The sequence below is a fragment of the Mustela nigripes genome, chromosome 17 (genome assembly GCF_022355385.1).
Source record: "Mustela nigripes isolate SB6536 chromosome 17, MUSNIG.SB6536, whole genome shotgun sequence".
NCBI lineage: Eukaryota > Metazoa > Chordata > Mammalia > Carnivora > Mustelidae > Mustela > Mustela nigripes.
The window spans coordinates 32,616,531-32,637,125 of NC_081573.1; the positions used below are offsets into that span (position 1 = coordinate 32,616,531).

General features: G+C 38.4%; 1 protein-coding gene across 1 annotated transcript; it reads right to left on the reverse strand.

Moving 5' to 3' along the window:
- Positions 1-196: 196 nt before the first annotated feature.
- NUDT21 (nudix hydrolase 21) lies at positions 197-20,443 on the reverse strand. Its single transcript, XM_059381738.1, has 7 exons — positions 20,179-20,443; positions 16,562-16,762; positions 15,630-15,693; positions 10,874-10,963; positions 6,344-6,419; positions 5,212-5,326; positions 197-3,906 (listed from the first exon to the last, which is right to left on the reverse strand). Exons 1-7 carry the CDS (start codon positions 20,292-20,294, stop codon positions 3,885-3,887), a joined length of 684 nt encoding a protein of 227 aa, XP_059237721.1. The 5' UTR covers positions 20,295-20,443; the 3' UTR covers positions 197-3,884.
- Positions 20,444-20,595: the final 152 nt, after the last annotated feature.

Below are 20,595 nucleotides of genomic sequence, written 5' to 3' on the forward strand. Positions count from 1 at the left end.
GGAAACTAGATCTGCCTAAGATGACAGCTAACATACAATGGGGGCATGCCAGAGAGGGCAACATCAGTGTCCCAGTTCTTCAGACCCTTGCTATTCTGTCAAGTTGTCTCTTACCTAATGGCCCCTGGCCAACAACACTGAAAAAGAACTGAGCAGGATTTCTAATGGCACACTAAGGTTAGTAGCCACACACAAATCAGAGAATGTCATTCTGTTTTATTTTTTTTTTAATTGAAATGAACAATAAAATAAAATTTAAAAAGAACAGTGAGCATTTTAGTCAAACTTTCACTTTACAAATATAAAAATATAACCAAAACTTCAGTTTCCTTTATACATTTTCTGTAAGTGTAATGCCATAAAAATTCTCAAAGCCAAACCATAAATGATGCTAGTACACTATGATGTAAACACAATAACCAAAAGTTTTAAGTTTTTAAATGCGCTGATCTTTCCCTCAACAGAGAACATTGTATGTCCCCAATTCTTGTCCAGTCCTATGGTACAACCCATCACTAAGATACAAATTACACCTAACCTGGCTTAAGACTCACTTAGGTTGTAGTCAGTTTTTTTTTTTCTTCACAAAGCTTGATAAATACGAGCTAATATTAAAATGTGTCTTATGGCTCAAGTCAAATTACAGTATTGTGTTTTTCATCACATCTGAACAACAAAGGCAAACTACTTGAAATGAGTCTAGTTTAACCCAAAGAATAAATGATGCAAAACAAGTGGAATAATTGTAGGAAATCAAACCCTTGCTAAGGAAGCGGACTTGTAGTACCGTCAAAAACCACTAAGACTTCTCTGGCGAAGCAACATAAACACCGCATGCCCTCTGAAGCAGTCTTAGTGAACAGCACATACTGTCCGAACACTATGAACCAGTAAAAACAGTAAGTCTGAGGAACTCTGAGGTGGAAAGCTACTCCAAGCATTTCATCTCAAGTGAATGAGCAAGTACTTAAAAAATAAAGTCATTAAAAACCTGAGACCTTAAGAGTCATATCATTTAAGAAAGGAAATTTAAGTTGCTTGCTTGCTGGCATGTTGAATTTAGAGGACCTCTACCTCTCACTTTAGTTCATCATGGAAGAAAACAGACTGGCAATTTGACTATATTTTTATATGCCAATAAATGCTAATTTAATGGAACCCGTAATAAAATAAAATAAAATAAAATAAAATAACTGAACCTTGTAAGCTAAGGCAGTGATAAAAAATAAGAAATCTCCCTGATCTGCTGTTGAAAGTATAAATTCATAAAGTTATCGTAATGCCATTTTAAGTGTCATCTGCTTATTAAAAAATCATAATAGTCTTCATCATTTAGGAAAAAACAAATTTCACTTTTCTTCAAAGGGATGTCAATTCTAAATATGACTGAAAACATCTGAGTAAAACTTCTACTCACCAACCTACTAAATATTTTCTAGTGCCATTCAGTAGATTTATAGAGAATATGCACTACTTAGATTACTCACGGAAAACAACATGACATATATTGTACTTATATAATGCAAAAGAGGACTCTTAATAATAAACAAACCTGGAATACAGGAAGCATTCAAAAATACAAATCAGTCCATCAAGAGCTCATTTAAAAAGTATTCAGTATTTAATATACAGAGAATTGGAATGCACAATTTAAGACTTAGTTTTTAAAGTATGTTAAGAATTTACACAAAAAGAGCTTAATGGTAAACATTCCCTTGTACCTTCTTCTAATGTTGTAGAATATATCATATTTAAATTTCCCTAGTTCTACTATTTCCATCAGGAAATCTAAAACATGAGTATTAAGATACAATTGCAGCTGACCAGTTCAAAGACAGTGTAAAAAATTTGTGTTTGTGTGTTGCCAATTTTACATTCAAAACTAGATCTTTTTACATTCTAAGTTAGTAACCAAGCCAGCTTAAATCAAAGGTTTTTTCACCTAGGCCCCAACATATAGATGACTGACTCAAGCACTTATACTGTGAAGTAGTGATCAGGAAATCATTTCTAGGTCAAAGCTTATGTTACAAAGGACACGGGTAGCTTCAAATCCGATCTCTTCAAATAATACAGCATTTTATAATAACACCAAGAAAAAGTCCACCACTTTCCACCTTCCCCAAGTGGCAAGCACTAGCACATCTGAAATGTGGTTACTACAGCCTTTCACTTGGATGCCAGAAGCAACCACAGAAGGTGGGCTGGATCAAGCTGTTTTCATCTCTGCCTTCCCCAATTTTGATAAGGCTCAGCTAGTCAGTGAAATCACCAGTAAAATTATGGTAAGTTACAAATGTGCTGATATAAATCACAGGGGTAGAACTATTAGTGCCTGAGGGAAGAGGACTCTACACAGTATCGGTGGCTTTTTCAAAGGAATTCATGAATTATTTCTGGTCCTGTTGCTCACCTACTACTAAGCATGAGCACGACCACAGTCACTACTTGACACAACCTTGTAAAGGCTTCATGGGACCTCAGCTAAATAAACTAGAATTTTTATTGATACAGTTGTTCTTGGTCTGATTTTCTCAAGTCTAAATAGGGAAGAATTTATAATATACCTTTCAACTCATCCAAAATTCAGGAGAAAAGGCCTGTTATCATAAAGATGTAAGAACTAATCAAAAGTTCACTCTATCTCTTATAAACTACAGCAATCTCTCTTCTTTAAGTAGCTGCATCTTACAAGATGTCCTGTTCATTAAGCCTGCAGTCGTCACACTTGTTGTAAGGCATGCACAACATACTTGGACCATTAAGCAATGACAGAGCCTGCACAATCCTTTGCCCTAAGAATCGTTTTTTATTCCCCAAAACCTGTTCCTAATTTAGCAGTTGTTATTTTAAAGAACTTTAAACTGGTATTTTTCCTGTAGGCTGACAAAATCTATCCCCTATCCTGTCTTTAGATTTCAGTAGATTCAAATTACCCCAAAATATTTTTGACAAGGCTTGTCATTGCTAAAAACAAATTTTCATTTCTATAGATATCAACTGAAATAACTAACTTTGTAATCCAAGAGTCAAAACCTAACAGACCCATTTTTAAAAACTTCCTTCACAGATCACCATTTTACCACGGCCCTAAGAATAACTAAACCACACAATTTCACAACAACACAAATAATACACACCCATTATACGAAGGGAAAAAGTCTCAGTCAGCTCTCAGTAGGTCTCTTTTTATACCAATTCCCATGAGTTTCCCTAACCTAGCCAATTTTAATGGCTTCCCATATGTTCAAGGTCTGTTGCTTGTGAACAAAGGTCTGAATATATCAGTATGAAATGTACCAGTTAGTAACATACTGGGAGTACAACTCAAAGTGTATTATTTGGTTCAGGAATTGCATCTCAGGACTCCATCAAGCAATCTAGTTCCCAAAAGTAACAGAAGTTCCTCATCACAAAAATCTAGAACATAGATATATCTAGAATATATCTAGAATATATTCCCCAAAATGGTATCAGAACAAGGGTCCCACATACTCAACTAACCTAAACCTGCCATTGTTTCAACATCACCACCCTCGGAGCAGGGGGAAAAAAACAGTCCTCACCTGTAAGAATTTTACAAGTTTAATGTGAAAATTAAAAAAAGAAAAAAAAAATACAAATAGAAAGAAGTTCATATTCTTTAATGTTGTACAAAAAAGTATGAGTAGAACCAAAAGTAAATTAAACATTATCACATTTGTTTACACCACCATCTAGTTCTTCATATTAACTTTACTATTCAAACAACAGAAAGTAGGCAGCAATTTAGGGATTGGGAAAGAGAGAAAACCCAAAAAAAACTTTTCTACCATATTTATTCTACACTGTGTATAGCTGTGCTCACAGAGACGGCTTCTTTTACTTCTCCACTGTGCAGGAATTCAGTTGTATATAAAATTGAACCTGAATTTTAGAAAGAACAATATCTTTATTAAAAACAGCATTATTTACAGTTTTTTTATCTTAGATGATAAAGAAATTTGGACATTCCTACCCCTCCCTTGACATTTTTGGCATTTCTACACCAAAACATCCTTTTATCTGATCTGTCTCATCTTACACATTAAATAATAGTGTTGCTAAATCCTCACAACTAAAAAAAAAAAAAAACTTAAGAGTGTACATTTGATTAATTATCCACTAAAAAGTTCCTTGAGAGAAGGAAAATTTTTTAACTTCTTGTATTATGCCACTCAGCACAGTTCCTGATACCGGACAAGCAGTGTTCAAATAAATGAATTATATGACTCTTTTTCGTATCTCACACTTCAACTTTTAACTCAACAGCAGACCAAAGAAGAGATGCAAAAGATAGAAGTTTGACTAGTATAACAAAATGGAAAGAACCAATTTCATACTCAATAAGGTTTCAGAGAAGGCCAAAATCACTATTAAAACTGTTTTTTAACTAATATTTATTAAGCATTTACCAGGCGCCTGGCACTGTTGTAAGCACTTTACATGCATTTTTTCACTTGCTCCTCATAATTCTATGAAGTGGGGACTACAACCCTGATTTACAGGTGAAGAAATAAGCAAATAGGTATAATCATTTGTCCAAGGTCATGCTGCCAGGAAGTTATTAAAGGTGGAATTCAAATCCAAACACTGCCCAGTTATCTATATTCTTAGCCACCACATTGCCCTGTGTTCTATCTATAGAAGACTCTAAGAACATCAACCAGTACAAGTCACTTTTTTTAAAAACACCTTTCTTATACCTGTCTCTACCAAAAACAAACAAAACAAGAAAACTAAACTCCATGTATGTAAAAATTCAGGAATCAATCCCTCATATCCCAGTAGACCTAAATACAGCACATTTCAAAGAAAGAGAACATCTTACACAAAGATGTAATTCTCCACATTTTCATATAGATAATTCCCCTCAATTTTATTATACTGTGCTGACTGCCATTTTATCATCTCCTCTTTGAATGAAGACTTCAAACTTAACAGTAACAAAAATATCAGATGTGGAGAAGAACATCCACCCAAATACCAGAATGTCATGCTGCAACTTGGGAGTCTGGGGATACTTTTAGTCAGTCATACTTAATCTGTGGCTTGTGCATGAGCCAAGAAACCATCTACAGTCTTAGTTTCCTTAAAGACCAAAATTCCTAACTATCCTTTGTCAAACAGCTCAGAATATCTTAAATCTGGCAATTTAAATGAACCAGCCACAAAATGTTCAACTTTCCATACCTGCTCAGAAGCTGAGGGAGACTAGAAATGATGGGTCCATATCCTGGTGCATTGTCATACAATTCAAACAATGGTGCAGCTACAAGCTTGTAATTTTTAGGGACTGCAAACAAAGCTAAAATAAAACAAAATAAAATAAAGTAAAACAAAACAGTATACATCTTCTATAAATTCTTAGACAATCACTGCTTACAATTCATTTATAAAGTAATCACCCATTTTATATTTGAGAAACTCCTGAGGAAAAAGGTAATTCCCCTTAACACATTTTGGTTGTTATCTTTTTTTTTTTAAAGGTTTTACTTATTTATTTGACAGAATGAGAGGGGGGAGAGAGAGAGAGAGAGAGTGAGCACAAGCAGGGGGAGTGGCAGGCAGAGGGAAAGGGAGAACCAGGCTCCCTGCTGAGCAAGAAGCATGATGCAGGGCTCAATCTCAGGCTGGGATCATGACCAAGCCGAAGGCAGACGCTTAATCAACTGAGCCACCCAAGCACTCCATTTTAGTTGTATCTTTCAAGCAAAGTTCACAGTCAGTGTTATTAATAAGCACAAGGACATTATAAGTGCTGGCCCTGGAAACAAAGGGAGAAGAGCCGAGCCTTAATTTATTTTGAATTCCATTTTAAGACTATGATAAGAAATATTTGTTAAAATGTACAACAGGCCTAAAGGTGGCATTTAAAAAATTAATTCCTCTGTCTCCTAAAAGTTTCAGTTTATCACAATAAGAATATCAGTACCAAAAGCTAAACAGTTATTTTAAAACACTACTATCAGGTATTTAGGCTCTCATAAAATTTACTCTTCCCCCTCTAGCATGACTTGGCACTCGATTTTAGCTCAGGCCGCTGTGCTCAGTGTGGAGTCCACCTGAGAGTCTCTTTCTCTCTCTCTGCTGCTCCTCCTGCTTATGCTCACACTCACTCAAATAAATAAATAAGATCTTTAAAAAATAAACAAATAAAATCTTTTTTTTAAAAAGAGGTTAATTCTGTATATACATAGTATATATTTTAATTTCATAATAAATTCAAAATTCAAGAAACTTGGAGAAAACTCAAATAAAAGTATTCTTGAAATTACTCTACACAAGTTTTCAGATGGCTACATTCAAAAGCAGAATAACTTACCTTTCTCTTGAAGTTGAACCAAAAACAACTTCTTATGTTCCTTAGGTTTTGTAATATGTGCAGGAATATACGGGTACTAAAATCACAAAAGAGAATAATTTGTATTTGCCAAGACCTTCCTCACACCTCCGTGCCTTTATTTATCGACTTCTTCCATTTCAGACGTTAAGATCAAGTTATCAACCCTGAGACCAAGTTCCTCACAATCCCAACACAATTTTAACATGTATGCTGTTTTCATTTCTTTCTCTCTCTGTTTCTTTCCCAATACAGCATAAACTGCTGGAGGAAACAGAACTCTTTCTAGTCTTCCCTTTACCAGAACCTGGTACCTAACAGATGTTCTGAAAGATAAATGCTTGATAAATACAACATAACGAGTAGTAAACCATTTAGCCATTCAAATCAATTTTAGGTATAAGTCACAGGATTTGCAGCTTGAGGAACTTACAACCCAAAGAAGTTTACTATATTAGAAGTCTAAATATGCCCTTTGAGGTATCTGACAAGACAGTGCTCCAACAACAATCACACACACACAACCCCCGACACAAACTTTAGGAACACCAGCCTGGAAAACTTGTATGTTATTACTGAGCTTCTAGTTTGATCAAAGAATGTTCAGAAACCAAAAGTCTCAGTGGAGTCCTGTCAGCTAGAAAGAGTAAAGTTGCTTGTGAAAATGGAGAAATTATTCTGGAGAACTTAAGGGATTCTAAAGAGAATTAGCTAGGGGAGGTTAGGACCTCAGTCAGAGGTACAGAACTCACCTACATCTCCCCACATACATTCAGAAGAATCTACTTTGGCTTTGGGAGTTGTATTTTGAGGGCAGGGGAATTGGAAAATGCTGAAAATAGATATAACGGGAGAGTAGGATAAAACAGAGGATGCCGAAAGGAGGAAACATCACCCACATTTTATGTAAGAACTTACACTGAAAAAAAGCTGCAAGTCTTTCCCAAGACTACACAACTAAGTAATGATACCAGGATTCAACCTCATCTAGTCAACCCTTATCTGACAATAAAAGCTGCAAGTCTTTCCCAAGACTACACAACTAAGTAATGATACCAGGATTCAGCCTCATCTAGTCAACCCTTATCTGACGATAAAAGCCTGTTATTTCCCACTATTCCACCCCACTCAACATCCCAGTATTCGAGTTAGAATAATGATACACCAGAGCCATCCCTAAGGTATGATAAATGAAGACAACTGTTCCAGGCTTTGGAGGTGCCCTACATGGTCATGAAAACCAGGCACACTGGCAATGACAGACAGAGCAGTGAGTAGTAGTCTGAACAGCACAGGCTACAGGAAAGCTATTCACATACAACAAAAGCTCCTAAACCATGACCAAACCAAAGTGACTGGCATTACCCCATTTTCTTCTACTTGGGGCTATAAGTTCCTCTTCTTTTAATACTTTTCTTCTCCAGGGGCGCCTGGGTGGCTCAGTGGGTTAAAGCCTCTGCCTCTGGCTCAGGTCATGATCCCAGAGTCCTGGGATCGAGCCCCGCGTCGGGCTCTCTGCTCAGCAGAGCCTGCTTCCCCCCTCTCTGCCTACTTGTGATCTCTCTCTCTGTCAAATAAATAAATAAAATCTTTAAAAGAAAAAAAAAAAAAACTTTCTTCTCCAGTCTTTATCTTGGAGTTTAAGCCAACTGCACTTTATACAAAAAGATAGGGGAGATGGTGTCGTGCTCTTTTCCCACGGACACCTAACCACTACTCCAAGTGTATGAAATGAACACACAACACTTAACGCTGCATCTCATGCTAGCAGAGCCAACTCCACAGGGTTGCATCCATGAAGGCAACTGTCCTAGGACTTCAGTAGGGGAGATGAATGAGGGTATTCAGAGAGAAGCCTGAAAAACTTTTGTGTTATTACTGGGCTTCCAGTTTGATCAAAGAAGGCTTAGAAACCAAAAAAATGTTAACAATAATCATTTTATGTACCTTCGGACCAGGAACCTCACTATTTTCAAATGAAATTATACTTTCTTAAAGCCGAGGCAATTTTCAGGTGCTGAGAACTAGCGCCAGATCCAACAGCACCTGCTCTTCCTATCCCTCAGCTATACCAGAGAGTCGGAAGGAAGAGGAGGACATAATCATCTTTTGCTTGGCTGATATTTTATATAATTCTTAGCCTGGAACATGCTGTCATGCAAAGAAGAGATCTATGTCATAAAGCCTTGTTAACAGGATTCAGGATCAGAGTCTCCCATCAGTTAAAGGTAAGAAAATTTGAGCTCAGTACCATTATCAATCATTACAATGGATTAGAACACAAGGAATATATTTAAACCATGATGTCATAGGACACTTGAAAAAGTCACTGAACCAGATGCTTTTTGGTCCCGAATTACCTCATTACCATCCCCTCAGATCTCATCCCACCTCAGATTTCAGGGCAGCTGTGTTGGAAATTGCCAGAAAGCTCCCAGCTTACTGCCACTGTCTCACTCTCTGCTTTTCAGCCTCAAAGAGTTTCTAAAGCCCCAGAAAATCTCATAACCTGTGCTCCGACTCAACATGAAAGTGCAAGGGAGTTAATACAACCCTCATCCAATGGGGTAGGAGTCTCCAGCCTTCCCTCCTTCTAATGAACAATTTTAAGGTACATTGCATATGGTTCCTCACAGTCCTTAGCAGGATCGGTCCAGTTGCCCATAGCTGTAATTCCCCCATCAGTCTCATCAGTCTATTGTTTTCTGGGATCACGTACCAAACAATCTATCTGCACCCAAGTCTCTGTCTTATTCTTTCTTGTGAATAAAGTCTTTGAAGGATACTAATAAATTAACTCATTCTTCTGAAAAGAAACATTTATTCTTTCCTACATAAATTATACCTCAGGGTAACCAAATAGTTGATGAGAGAAGTTTCCCTTAATAAAAGGATCACAAATGAGGCGCCTGGGTGGCTCACTGGGTTAAAGCCTCTGCCTTCTGCTCAGGTCATGATCCCAGGGTCCTGGGATCGAGCCCCACATTGGGCTCTCTGCTCAGCGGGGAGCCTGCTTCCTCCTCTCTCTCTGCCTGCCTCTCTGCCTACCTGTGATCTCTCTGTCAAATAAGTAAATTAGTTAAATCTTTTTTAAAAAATAAATTAAAAAAATAAAAGGGCGACAACCCTAATGAATTAATAAGCCCAAAAAACTATTATCAACGAGCGGCTAACATTACAAAAAGACATAACCAGACATGACAAAACTTCTGATGGAAGTGCATGGTACTGTCTGTGAGGGCCATCCCCCAAGATGACCCCCAGCGACCTGTTTCCTGCCTACTTTTATGTAGTCCCCTCCCACAATGTACTATGTTGGCTTTTGTGACCAGTAGCATACAGCAGAACTGACAGTATGTCACTGTCAAGATTAGGTTATACAGACTACAGCTTTCTTGCTCCCTGTAACTTTCTCCACCTCGGATCTCAAGCTCTAGGGGAAGCCAGCTGCCTCACTGGGAGTTACCCTATGGAGACAACTCTCCTGGTAAAAGAGAGCACGTTCAGGTCAACACCCAACAAGGAACTGAAGCCTTCAGTCCAACAGCGCAAGAAGAATGGCCTGCTAACAAACACATGTGTGAACCTGGGATCAGATCCTTCAGCCCTAGTCCAGCCTTGAGGTGACACAATCCCAGATGACAGACTGACCATAACCTCTTGAGAGACCATGAGCCAGAACCACCCAGCCAGGCAGCTCCCAGATGTCTGACCTTGAGAAATGAAGGTAACAAATGTCTGCTGTCTTAAACTGCTAAGTTTAGGGGTAATTTATTATGCAGAAATTAAACAATACACCAGCTCTGGTGAGCCTTATACTTCCCCCACCAGTCAAATCCAGTTTCTTGATATACCAGTTTATAGGACAGAAGCGAAAGAACTACATGTTCAATGACAACAGGCAGATGCAATCAGCAATGGAAACACAAAGGACTTTAAAAAGCTTGTTTTTATTAATAAATTACGAGAGGGGAAAAAAGAGAACCAGGAAAGTGATCACCAGCCAAAAGAGACTTAAGAGACCATCCTAATTTAAACAAATTAGAAAACAAAATACAAGCTTGAAACTAGTCAGAGATACACATATTTAATGATATTATGGAGTAATTCCTTACTCTTAGTGTGAGAATGTATATGGTGTTATTTTTAAAGAGACCCTTACGTTGTAGAGACATTTACTGAAATATTTACATTTGACATGATTACCTAGGACTTGTTCCAAAATAATCGAAGTTGAGGGAGGGGAAAAGAGTGCCAGATAAAATGAAGTCCGACCATGAGCTGCTAACTGTTGAAGGTGGAAGACAGGTAATGGGATTTATGGACTTTTATTATTCCTACTTTTGTATATGTGAAATTTTTCTTTCAAAGAAAAAAATGCTTGATTTTAAAAAATTTTTATCTACATTAATGAGAGAGAAAGTCAAATTCTGCTATACTCTTTTCCAAAGGCTGGAATTAAAGTAGTTTTCTACTTCCCTAAATGCCCAGCAAATAGAAAAGAACACTGACCTGAGGAGGTTCAAAATTTGGTCTCCACCAGTTACCAATGCAGTCATCAATGACCCAGTCTTGCAGGACACCATCTTGACGACCCAGTATCTGTCAAAAAGAAATAATACAACCAGTAATACCTACCCATGAAAATACTTCTTTTGTAAAGATGTAAATTTCCTCTTTATAATTTCTTGTCTACTATTATCTATGTCATTTGGCCCAAGATATAACTATTAGTTCCAAAATGGCAATCTAGCAACAACATAACTATATAGGACCAACAAATCTATTGTTATGCCCTGGCCAATTTCTTACATAACCCAATAGCATACATACAATAGTTTTACTAGAATCAACTGTAGCTTGTGTAAATCACCACCTAACTAAATTATAGAAAAAAAAAACTTTCATTTTTATAAATCTGGGTGGCAGAATATTAAACTTAAGTCATTTTAATTAAAATTATACTCTCTATATGTTTTAATTGGTCAAACATGGTTCTACAAGGTCTACAATGAGAAAGAGCAGTTCCCTGTTCCACGTCCCCATTTCCATTGGCTACAACTTTCAACTCTTAGCGTTTTTCCCCCGTACTCGCCTCTACTCTTCACAAGCATTCACCTTGTTTTTAAAGAAACTATTTTCCAGAGGGTTGCTAGAGGGGAGGTGAGCAAGGCGGACCAGTGTGTGGGCTAGATGGGACATGGGTATTAAGGACAATTGTGATGAGCACTAGATATTATACGTAAGTGATGAATCACTGAATTCTACCCCTAAAACTATAAATACTGTATGTTAATTGACTAGAATTTAAATAAAAAGCTGAAACAAAAAATCAAACTGTTTTAGTTTCACATTTATAGAAAAAAAATGCAAATATGGTACAAACTTCCTACGTATCCCACAGCCAGTTTCCCCTATTAACATCTTATACTAGCACATTTGTCACAACTAATGAACCAATACTTTTACTTTACTAATTGAAAGGTTAGTTAGTTTTTAACTCATGTCCTTTCCAGTCCCAGAATTTCCTTCCTTTGTAAAGAAATAAATTTCCTCCTACATTAAATTGTAATTTCTCCTACAGACTAACAGTTTCTCAGTTTCTTTGTTTGTGATCCTCATAGTTTTGAGGAATACTAATAAAGTATTTAATACCATGCCTCTCAGTTAGACAGGGATTATGGATTTTGGGGAGTTTAGAAAGGAAGACCACCAAGCTAAAGTACCATTCTCATTACATCATGTCAAGAGCATATTACATAGACACGACTTTTACTGATGTTAACCTTGATCATCTGGGCTGAGGTACTGTTTATCAGGTTTCTCCACTACAGTTATACTTTTCATGCATGCTTTTTGGTCATTTCTTGATTACTTTACATTTTTATAAACTTAAAGAAAAAAAGCAATTAACACCCTCCTACTGTGAGTGAGAATTCAGATCTTTAAACTATATCCTCCATTCATACTTTCTCTTCTACCATCCTCCCATAATCAGTATTTGGTTAAGACTGCATTCAGGGGGGGCACCTGGGTGGCTCAGTGGGTTAAAGCCTCTGCCTTCAGCTCAGGTCATGATCCCAGGGTCCTGGGATCGAGCCCCGCATTGGGCTCTCTGCTCAGCAGGGACTCTGCTTCCCCCTTTCTCTCTACCCGCCTCACTGCCTACTTGTAATCTGTCTGTTAAATAAATAAATAATATCTTTAAAAAAAGAAGACTGCATTCAGTATTTAAATTACTATGACTAGGTGACTCGACACATCAGCGTTGAGTAAACTATAATTGCATTTCTTACTACACAACTATCCTTTTCTTTCAGAGTTAATAACTGTTTCATACATATATCATTCACTATCACTACTTCATGTCCACATTCTCCCAAGAACTTAAATTTCTTCTCAATTCAAATGTCAATTATTCTGTCAATTTCATTTTTTTTTCCCCCCAAGCAACACTTTCTATCATCCTCCTCTGCTCTGTAGTGCTCTCAACCCTGCCTCACAACGCAAGTCCTAGGGCTTCCCTCTGCCTATGTTGTTAGATCCTCTCTACATTCTGAATCCTGTATCTTCTTAGTTCTTCCTTTCATTTTGGTAGTCAACACCCTCTAGTAGTTTCCTGAGAAAAGTTACAAGATCTGTATTTCTGGAAATTCTGTATGTTTGGAAATAGTTTTACCTGCACACTGGATTTATGGTTTGATTATACAAACAATTCTACAGCAGAAATCATGCTCTCTCAGAATTATGAAGGCATGTTACAAGGGCTTTTAACTTCCAGTATTATTTCTAGGAAGTCAATACCTTTTTTGATGATGCTTTGTATTTAACTCCAATCTCCCCTCCACTTCCCAACTTTGGAAGTTTTTAAGATCTTCTCTTTATCCTTACTGATTGAAACTTTCATGATACGCCTTTGCATGGATCTTTTAACGTTCATTATAAAGGGCAGGACAGTAGGTCTTTCTGATCTGAAAACTCATGTTCTTTAAGTTTGGGAATTATTGCTTTGATATTCTTCCTCTGCTCTATTTGTCTATAATCTATTTTGGTCCTTCTAGCATGACCCACTAATTTTATCATTTCTCACCTCTGTTTTGCCTCCTACTTTCATCCTACTTTCTAGATTTCCTCTAGATTGTTTTTCATCCTACTTTCTAGATTTCCTCAATTCAATCTTTTAACCCTCTAGTGAATGTTTTGTTTCTGCTAACATTTTTTTTGAATACTCATGAGTTCTTTTTTTTTTTTTTAAAGATTTTATTTATTTATTTGACAGGCAGAGATCACAAGTAGGCAGAGAGGCAGGCAGAGAGAGAGAGGAGGAAGCAGACTCCCCACTGAGCAGAGAGCCCGACGCGGGGCTCGATCCCAGGACCCTGGGATCATGACCTGAGCTGAAGGCAGAGGCTTTAACCCACTGAGCCACCCAGACGCCCCACTCATGAGTTCTTTCTTATTGGTTCAATAGTCTTTTTCATGGCCCAGGGTTCCACAGATGAGCTATCTCCTCTCATCACATCTAAAATAGTAATTTTATTGATTGCTAAATTGTGTTCTGTTGAGTTCCATTTGCTTCTTTTGTTTTTTTTAAAGATTTTATTTATTTGACAGACAGAGATCACAAGTAGGCAGAGAGGCAGGCAGAGAGAGAGGAAGGGAAGCAAGCTCCCCGCTGAGCAGAGAGCCCGACACGGGGGCTCTATCCCAGGACCCTGGGATCATGACCTGAGTGGAAGGCAGAGGCTTTAACCCACTGAGTCATCCATGCGCCCCTCATTTGCTTCTTTTGATCTCTTTCTTGTTAAGACACTTTCTCCAAAAGCCTGGCTCACAATTAAGGTAAAGTACTAAGGTGCTTAGCTGTCACCCTGAGTGGCAGGGCCACACTATTCTTTGGGAAGATTCCCAAATATCATCATCTGGAGGCGTTTTTTTTTGGACTGGTCACTTTCTCCAGAAGCAAAATCTCCAACCTTAAGCCTAATTGTCACAATTCTATCAACGTAGTAGAAATCTGTAAGTCTCACTATTCAGAATATAAACTCTCGTTTATTCTCATCCCTTCTATTTTTTCATTGCTTAGTGTTTTCTGAGTCAATCTCTACTAACAATCCAGTTTCCAGTCCATGCAGGCTCCCACTTTTAGGGGCACCTGGCACTTCCAATTCCTCAGCCTGTGTGGTGCTATGGAGTGCAAGTCCTGAACTACCCCCTGCTGGGCTGAGGTTTCTGCTAAGTCAGATATGATATGCCCATCTGCTTTTCTAGCTTCTAAAAATTCTTTTTTGCAATTGTCTCATCTTAAACTCCTTCAATTCTACTGAATTTCTATCTTTTAAAAAACCCTTTACTTCCTTCTTGGTGGGATTTCTGAGAAGGAGCTGAGTTAAGCAAATAGGTTCAATCAACCACATGTAAATGGAAGAGCAAGCAAAGCACAATATTTAAAAGGTATAATGTACTTAAAAAAACACTGGAAAGATAAACCAATAGGTCAAAGTAGTAGAATTACAGGTGATTTTAGTTTTGTTTCTCCTGCTTTTCTGTACTTGCCAAGGTTTTTGCACATAATGCATATTAGTTTTATAATTAAAGAGGGAAGGACTGTGTGCTAAGAAAAAGAAAAATAATAATAAAAACAACCTGTAACTTCAAAACCTGGAGCATCTATGCATTTGGCCTCAAGTCTCTAGAGACAGACATTAGAGTGACTTTTAAAAGGTAGCACAATGTGGGTAAAGCTTAAAAGATATGTCAAAAATGAAAATAGCTTTTTAATAGGAATCACTCTTGTCAAAAACCCTATAGCGGCCTACACCGCAACAAAACTAACTGTATTCCGATCTCCAGCTCCATGACAAACTACCTGCAAACATCAAGGAAGTTATTTGAACCCTCTGTGCCCAGTTTCCCTTTTGGTAAAATGGGATTAATAACATTACTTCTCCCTAGGGCTGTTGTGACAGCTGAAGGAACTACTGCACGTAAAGCACTCAGAACAATGCCTAGCACAGTAAGTACTCAATAAAATGTTGGCTTTTATTAACCCTTATTGTTACATCAGCACTTCAGTGGAAAAAAGTGTTAAGTTCTAGTTCAACTTACAGAAAGTAAACATAGTACTAACACTCTGTTGTTTAAGATTTAGTGAAAACTATTCAAAATAAAAAAAAATAAAAAAGATAAAAAGCCTATTTATCCATTCAGTTGATGGTGTTCAGATGGGCAAGGATAAAACCGCCAAAGTGGTTAAATGGAGAAATACCTCTGTCATTAAGCGTTTTAGTCCTTCAACTTCATCTTCTCCTGGGTTAAGTTCACCACCAGGTCTGTATAAAGGTTAAGAATTTCAGCTTTCAACTTAAAACAATTTTAGGATAACAGGAAGAATACAATAATAATAATTTCTATCATATAACTGAATAACTCATATTTCAGTGTCACAGAAGGCAATCAGAGAAAATAAATGTCAAAGGGAGGGGGAAGAATGTGCTAGAAAATTGAACTCCTCCTTTTAATTCACCAGACTAACAGTGCACAAACCCTAGTTTTAAACAAAGTATGTAACATAATAAACAACTTCTAGCCACCAGTCTATCCCACTCTCTTCTCTCTGGAAGGCAATCTGGTCATAATGGATTCTAGAAATGCCCAAAGAGGCAATGGACCACATTTTTTCGGTCTGAAAAATGACATGTTCTTCAAGAATTCCAAACTAAGGATTTGAGACCTCTCTTTTTGGTACAATCTGGTCAAATGGTTATGCACTGAATGTATAATACAAAGAAATTTATTTATTTATTTATTTATTTTATTGAGTTTAAGTGATAAAACTAAACAGTTAACTATAAAAATGCAAGTCATTTTAAGAATCAGAAACACCATCCTAAGAAAGAAACAATATCACTTGTTCTTAGTAATGGTACAATGACATCTAGAAATTGAACTTCAACTAATCTGCTTCATGAAGCTTCTATCAAGCTCAGTTCTTAACAATATACAGAAATAGGCAGATTGCCAGTTAAGGAATAAATGAGCATTACACTGAAAAATGAAATGATTTTCTCTTTCTAAAGACTCCATTAACAGCAGTGCTTATGTAACTAAATGACTAACGTCAAAAATGGTCTTCCAAAACTGCAAAAAACAGCAATCCTATTAAAAGTTGTCTGGCTGCTAACTTCCAATGACACTTACAATTTGAAGAAAGTTGTTCCCAGCTGTAGCAGTAACACATGTGGTAGCCGATGCTCATGTACAATCAGAACCCCTTCTACAGTCCTTCTCATTCCAATTTTATCAAATTCCTCCCTCATGCGCTGAAATCTGGCTGCAACAGAGCTGTCCTTCTCATAGAGGGGCTCTTTTGTACCAAAAGTATAATTGGTAAGAGGGTACCTGTGATCCAAAAACAAATATCTAACATGAGAACAGAGGACCATAATTTACCATGACAGATACCAAACACACACAAAGAAACTACGGGGGGGGGGAAAGTTTGGAAAACACCAGGTTTTGTCCAAAGTTATACAAGTTAATGTGACAGCAGAGATCAGAATCCAGCTCTTTGGACTGGATGGACAGCTTCCATTACATCAAGTTGCTACACCACACTTGAACTTTCAAGTATAGATAACACCACCCCTTAAGGCCCTCAAATGCTTAGAGAAGTGGCTATCTGGAAATCCTCTGGTTTTAAATCACAGCTGTTAGACTAACACTGTCAACCTGGCTAATGCCCCCTTGGGATTTTCTACTAATCTAACTAGAAATTCTATTAATTATGGGTGCTAAAGACTAATATCTCTTTTTCTACAAAGTGAGCCACCACATTCCATCAACTCTTCAGTTATTTTTCTCCCAGTCAACTATCCTCAGACTTTTCTGGTACCACAACCCTTTCCTCTTCAGGTGAACTTTTTCCGTCCCCTCTAAATAATCTCTGACTTTCTGCTTGTATTCTATCCAATAGCCTTACTCTTCCCTTCTAGTAATTCAAATCCTTTGCCAACCATATCTATTCTGAATATTCTCTCCTCTAGCAAGAATTCCAAATATAGCTCATATTAAAATAATTTTCATCTTGTCTAGTAAATATCAAATTTTTCCTTAAAGATAGTTAAAAATCCCCTATTTATATTTAATCAAACATACCACCTTGTAACCCCCCCCCCCAAACACTACCCTTACAGTAAAGAACCCTCTGATTATAAGTCTTTGAGTAAGAATGCTTTGACCACACCTGCCTATTCCGTATCAAAATGACTTAACATTGGGCACCTGGGTGGCTCAGTGGGTTAAAGCCTCTGCCTTCAGCTCAGGTCATGATCCCAGGGTCCTGGGATCCAGCCCCACATTGGGCTCTCTGCTCTGTCAGGAGCCTGCTTTCTCCTCTCTCTCTCCCCCCCCGCCTTTCTGCCTACTTGTGATTTCTGTCAAATAAATAAATAAAATCTTTTAAAAAAATGACTTAACATTAAAAGCCAACAACTATATAATCAATCCACTTAGCTATTCTTGAAAGGTAAACAAATCAAGGTTGTCAAAACTTAACACTGAAGCCAGATTCTAGGCATGAATGAAGCAGCTTTAAGAAATTCAAGGACTTCCCCAGTAGACCCAAGGCTGAATCTAACATCACTGCTTGTCACAACAATTTCACCCGGTACTATGTGCCAGGCAATTTTTTATATGTATTAACATTTAGTATTCACAACTTGAATTAGAAAGAATTAAGGATAGCTGTACATATCTAAACTGTAAAGTCTAGCTCTCGTGTCAATAAAGAGATGCCATCTAAATGAAATGTAAGAATTTTCATGTATGAAATCATAGTGCCAGCCCAGACATGCATTTTATTCCCATCACACTGTGAACTTTGCAAAGCAGGGACTACATCTTACTTCCTCACCACTATACACCCAGGGTTATGCCTAGTGCCTGGTACAAAGTAGACTTTCACATAGTACATCCTAAAGAAAGTATAGTAGAGGAGAAAGGACTTGTTTTCAAGTTAGATTATAACTCACCCAGGTGAACTGAGTTCACAAGTGTTTTGTTTTGTTTTGTTTTTCTGCATACCTTATTTATCCAGGAGAGGAAACATTCTGTAAATTCATCAATCCATAACTTTAATGGAGTAAAAATAAAAACACTTCACCATATTAATTCTACATAGTAACTTGATGCGAACTGATCCAGTAATGACGTTAAATCAAGCAAAAACCACAAGCCCTACTCCTAATTACCAACATAATTCAGAAGCTGTGCTTTCACATTTTTAAAAAGAACATTTGCCTTTTCGGCTTCAGGGGTATCTTATGAAGATGTTTTAAAGAGGGGATATGAAATTAAAGTTATTATGTTGATGTAATAGCTAGAGATATTAACTTGTATATACACATCAATCTAGCTAGACTTCATAAACCCAGTATTTTTACTGTCTAAATTTCCATGCCAGCACCAAATTTTTTTTGCCAAATTGTTTTGCCAAGTAAAACAATAATAGCAATCATCTCTTCAATTTCAAATCATTTTTGAAGGGGAAAAGTTCCTTTATTTGAAAGTAAAATAGAGAAACACCTAAAGTTTCTCATGGAAACGCCAGTATCAGTAAATCCTTGCTTTTTTTTTTTTTTTTAAGATTTTGTTTCTTTATTTATTTATCTGACAGAACTCACAAGCAGTGGGAGTAGTAGGCAGAGAGAGGAGAAGCCGGCTCCCCACTGGACAGGGAGCCTAAAGCTGGGCTAGATCCCAGGACTCTGGGATCAGCAGAAGGCAGATGCCTAATTGACTGAGCCACCCAAGCGCCCCTGTCCTTGCACTTTATTTAAACATTGACCAGAAACTGGCCACTTTGCTTCATTAGGGTCAGCACCACGGTGGCTCAAAAGCTCTCAGAAACAATTAAAAAAACAGAGAGAGAGAGAATACCAAAAATTTTCTTGAGCCAGACAGAGCTCCAATGCCAATTACCTGCCACTGCGAGATTAACTTTTGAGAGTGACATCGAAATGCAACAGCTTGAAGGGTTCAAAGAGAAAAGTGTTGAAAATAAAAACGCAGCCTAAAATAGGTTCTCTGGGGCTACACGCTGGTTCCCTCCACGGTCTGAATGAAAGCCTAACCTTAACAGTAGGCACCCTCCCAAGTTGCGGCGCCCTGGCTGCTGTCGCTGCGGAGAGAAGACAGGTGAATACAGAAGGTTAGCCAGATGGCCCCGAGCACATGAATAAAATGTGGTGTATTCTGGAGCTCAAGTATCAATTAAGCCGGTAAGGGGCGGGGGGGGGGGGGGACCTAAACCTACGCGTTATATAGCTAGCTCTCCAAAGCCCAATGCTACAGAAAAATGAAAACTGCGCACACGATACATTATACCGTTCACATCAAAGAAGAACCCACAAAAGCAATACCACATACGTGACGTGAAAACATAAACACTAGATAGGAAAAATGAACACCATGTTCTGCAGATGGTTTCCTCTTGCAGACGTGGGGAAGGAGGAGTTCTAAAGCAAACTTGGGATTTTCCTATTATGACTGAATCCAGGGGCATGGGAGCAAGCCTTCTCTCCAGGAAAAGAAAACCCTCTCAAGTAGGGCTCTAACTCTGTGGCGCTCGAGGACCACGAAGGGTCCGGTAGGAGCTAGAAAGGGGCGCATTCGCCAGCGGGAGTGGAGGTGATGGGGAGGCGTGAAGCCCACCGAGGGCCGGGGACGCGCCGGAAGAAGACTGGGAACCTCTGGGAGCGCTCACGAGGTAAGGGGGTGCCCGAGAATACAGCGCGCAAAGGCCAGGCCGCACTTACAGGTTGATGGTGCGCTCCAGGGTGAGGGGCTTAGTCTGCTGGATGTACTTGTTGCCGAACTGGTTGACTCCCCGGGGCCAGCCGGTTTGTGAGCGATTAGGCGGCACCACGGACATGCTGGCGAGCTCGAATACTTGCGGAGAATGGAAGTGGGGCAGGCAAGGAGACTTTCCCTTGCCGGTAGCGGTTATTTGCGTCCCCCTCAGCAGACGCCACCCGCCATTAACATGAGAGCGCAAGAGGAGGGGAAAGCACGCCGGAAGTGCATCCGGAGCCTCTGGCGGCAGGAAGTAGAGAGGCGGAGGCCAGCCTACCACTAGGCCAATCTCTGATGAGACTGCCGCAATATCTAGAGCTTCCATTGGTAAACCAGGAATGGGCTCCGCCTTCTTGAACCTTGGTACTTCCTATTGGTCG

What these genes read in the sequence shown, in the direction of transcription:
- NUDT21 (XM_059381738.1), bottom strand. Translation starts at nt 20,294, where the DNA reads ATGTCCGTGGTGCCGCCTAATCGCTCACAAACCGGCTGGCCCCGGGGA. An exon ending in GGAACAACTTTCTTCAAATT is followed by an intron (nt 15,694 to 16,561) that starts GTAAGTGTCATT and finishes ACCTTTATACAG; the next exon opens with ACCTGGTGGTGAACTTAACC. An exon ending in GGTTCAACTTCAAGAGAAAG is followed by an intron (nt 5,327 to 6,343) that starts GTAAGTTATTCT and finishes GTTTTATTTTAG; the next exon opens with CTTTGTTTGCAGTCCCTAAA.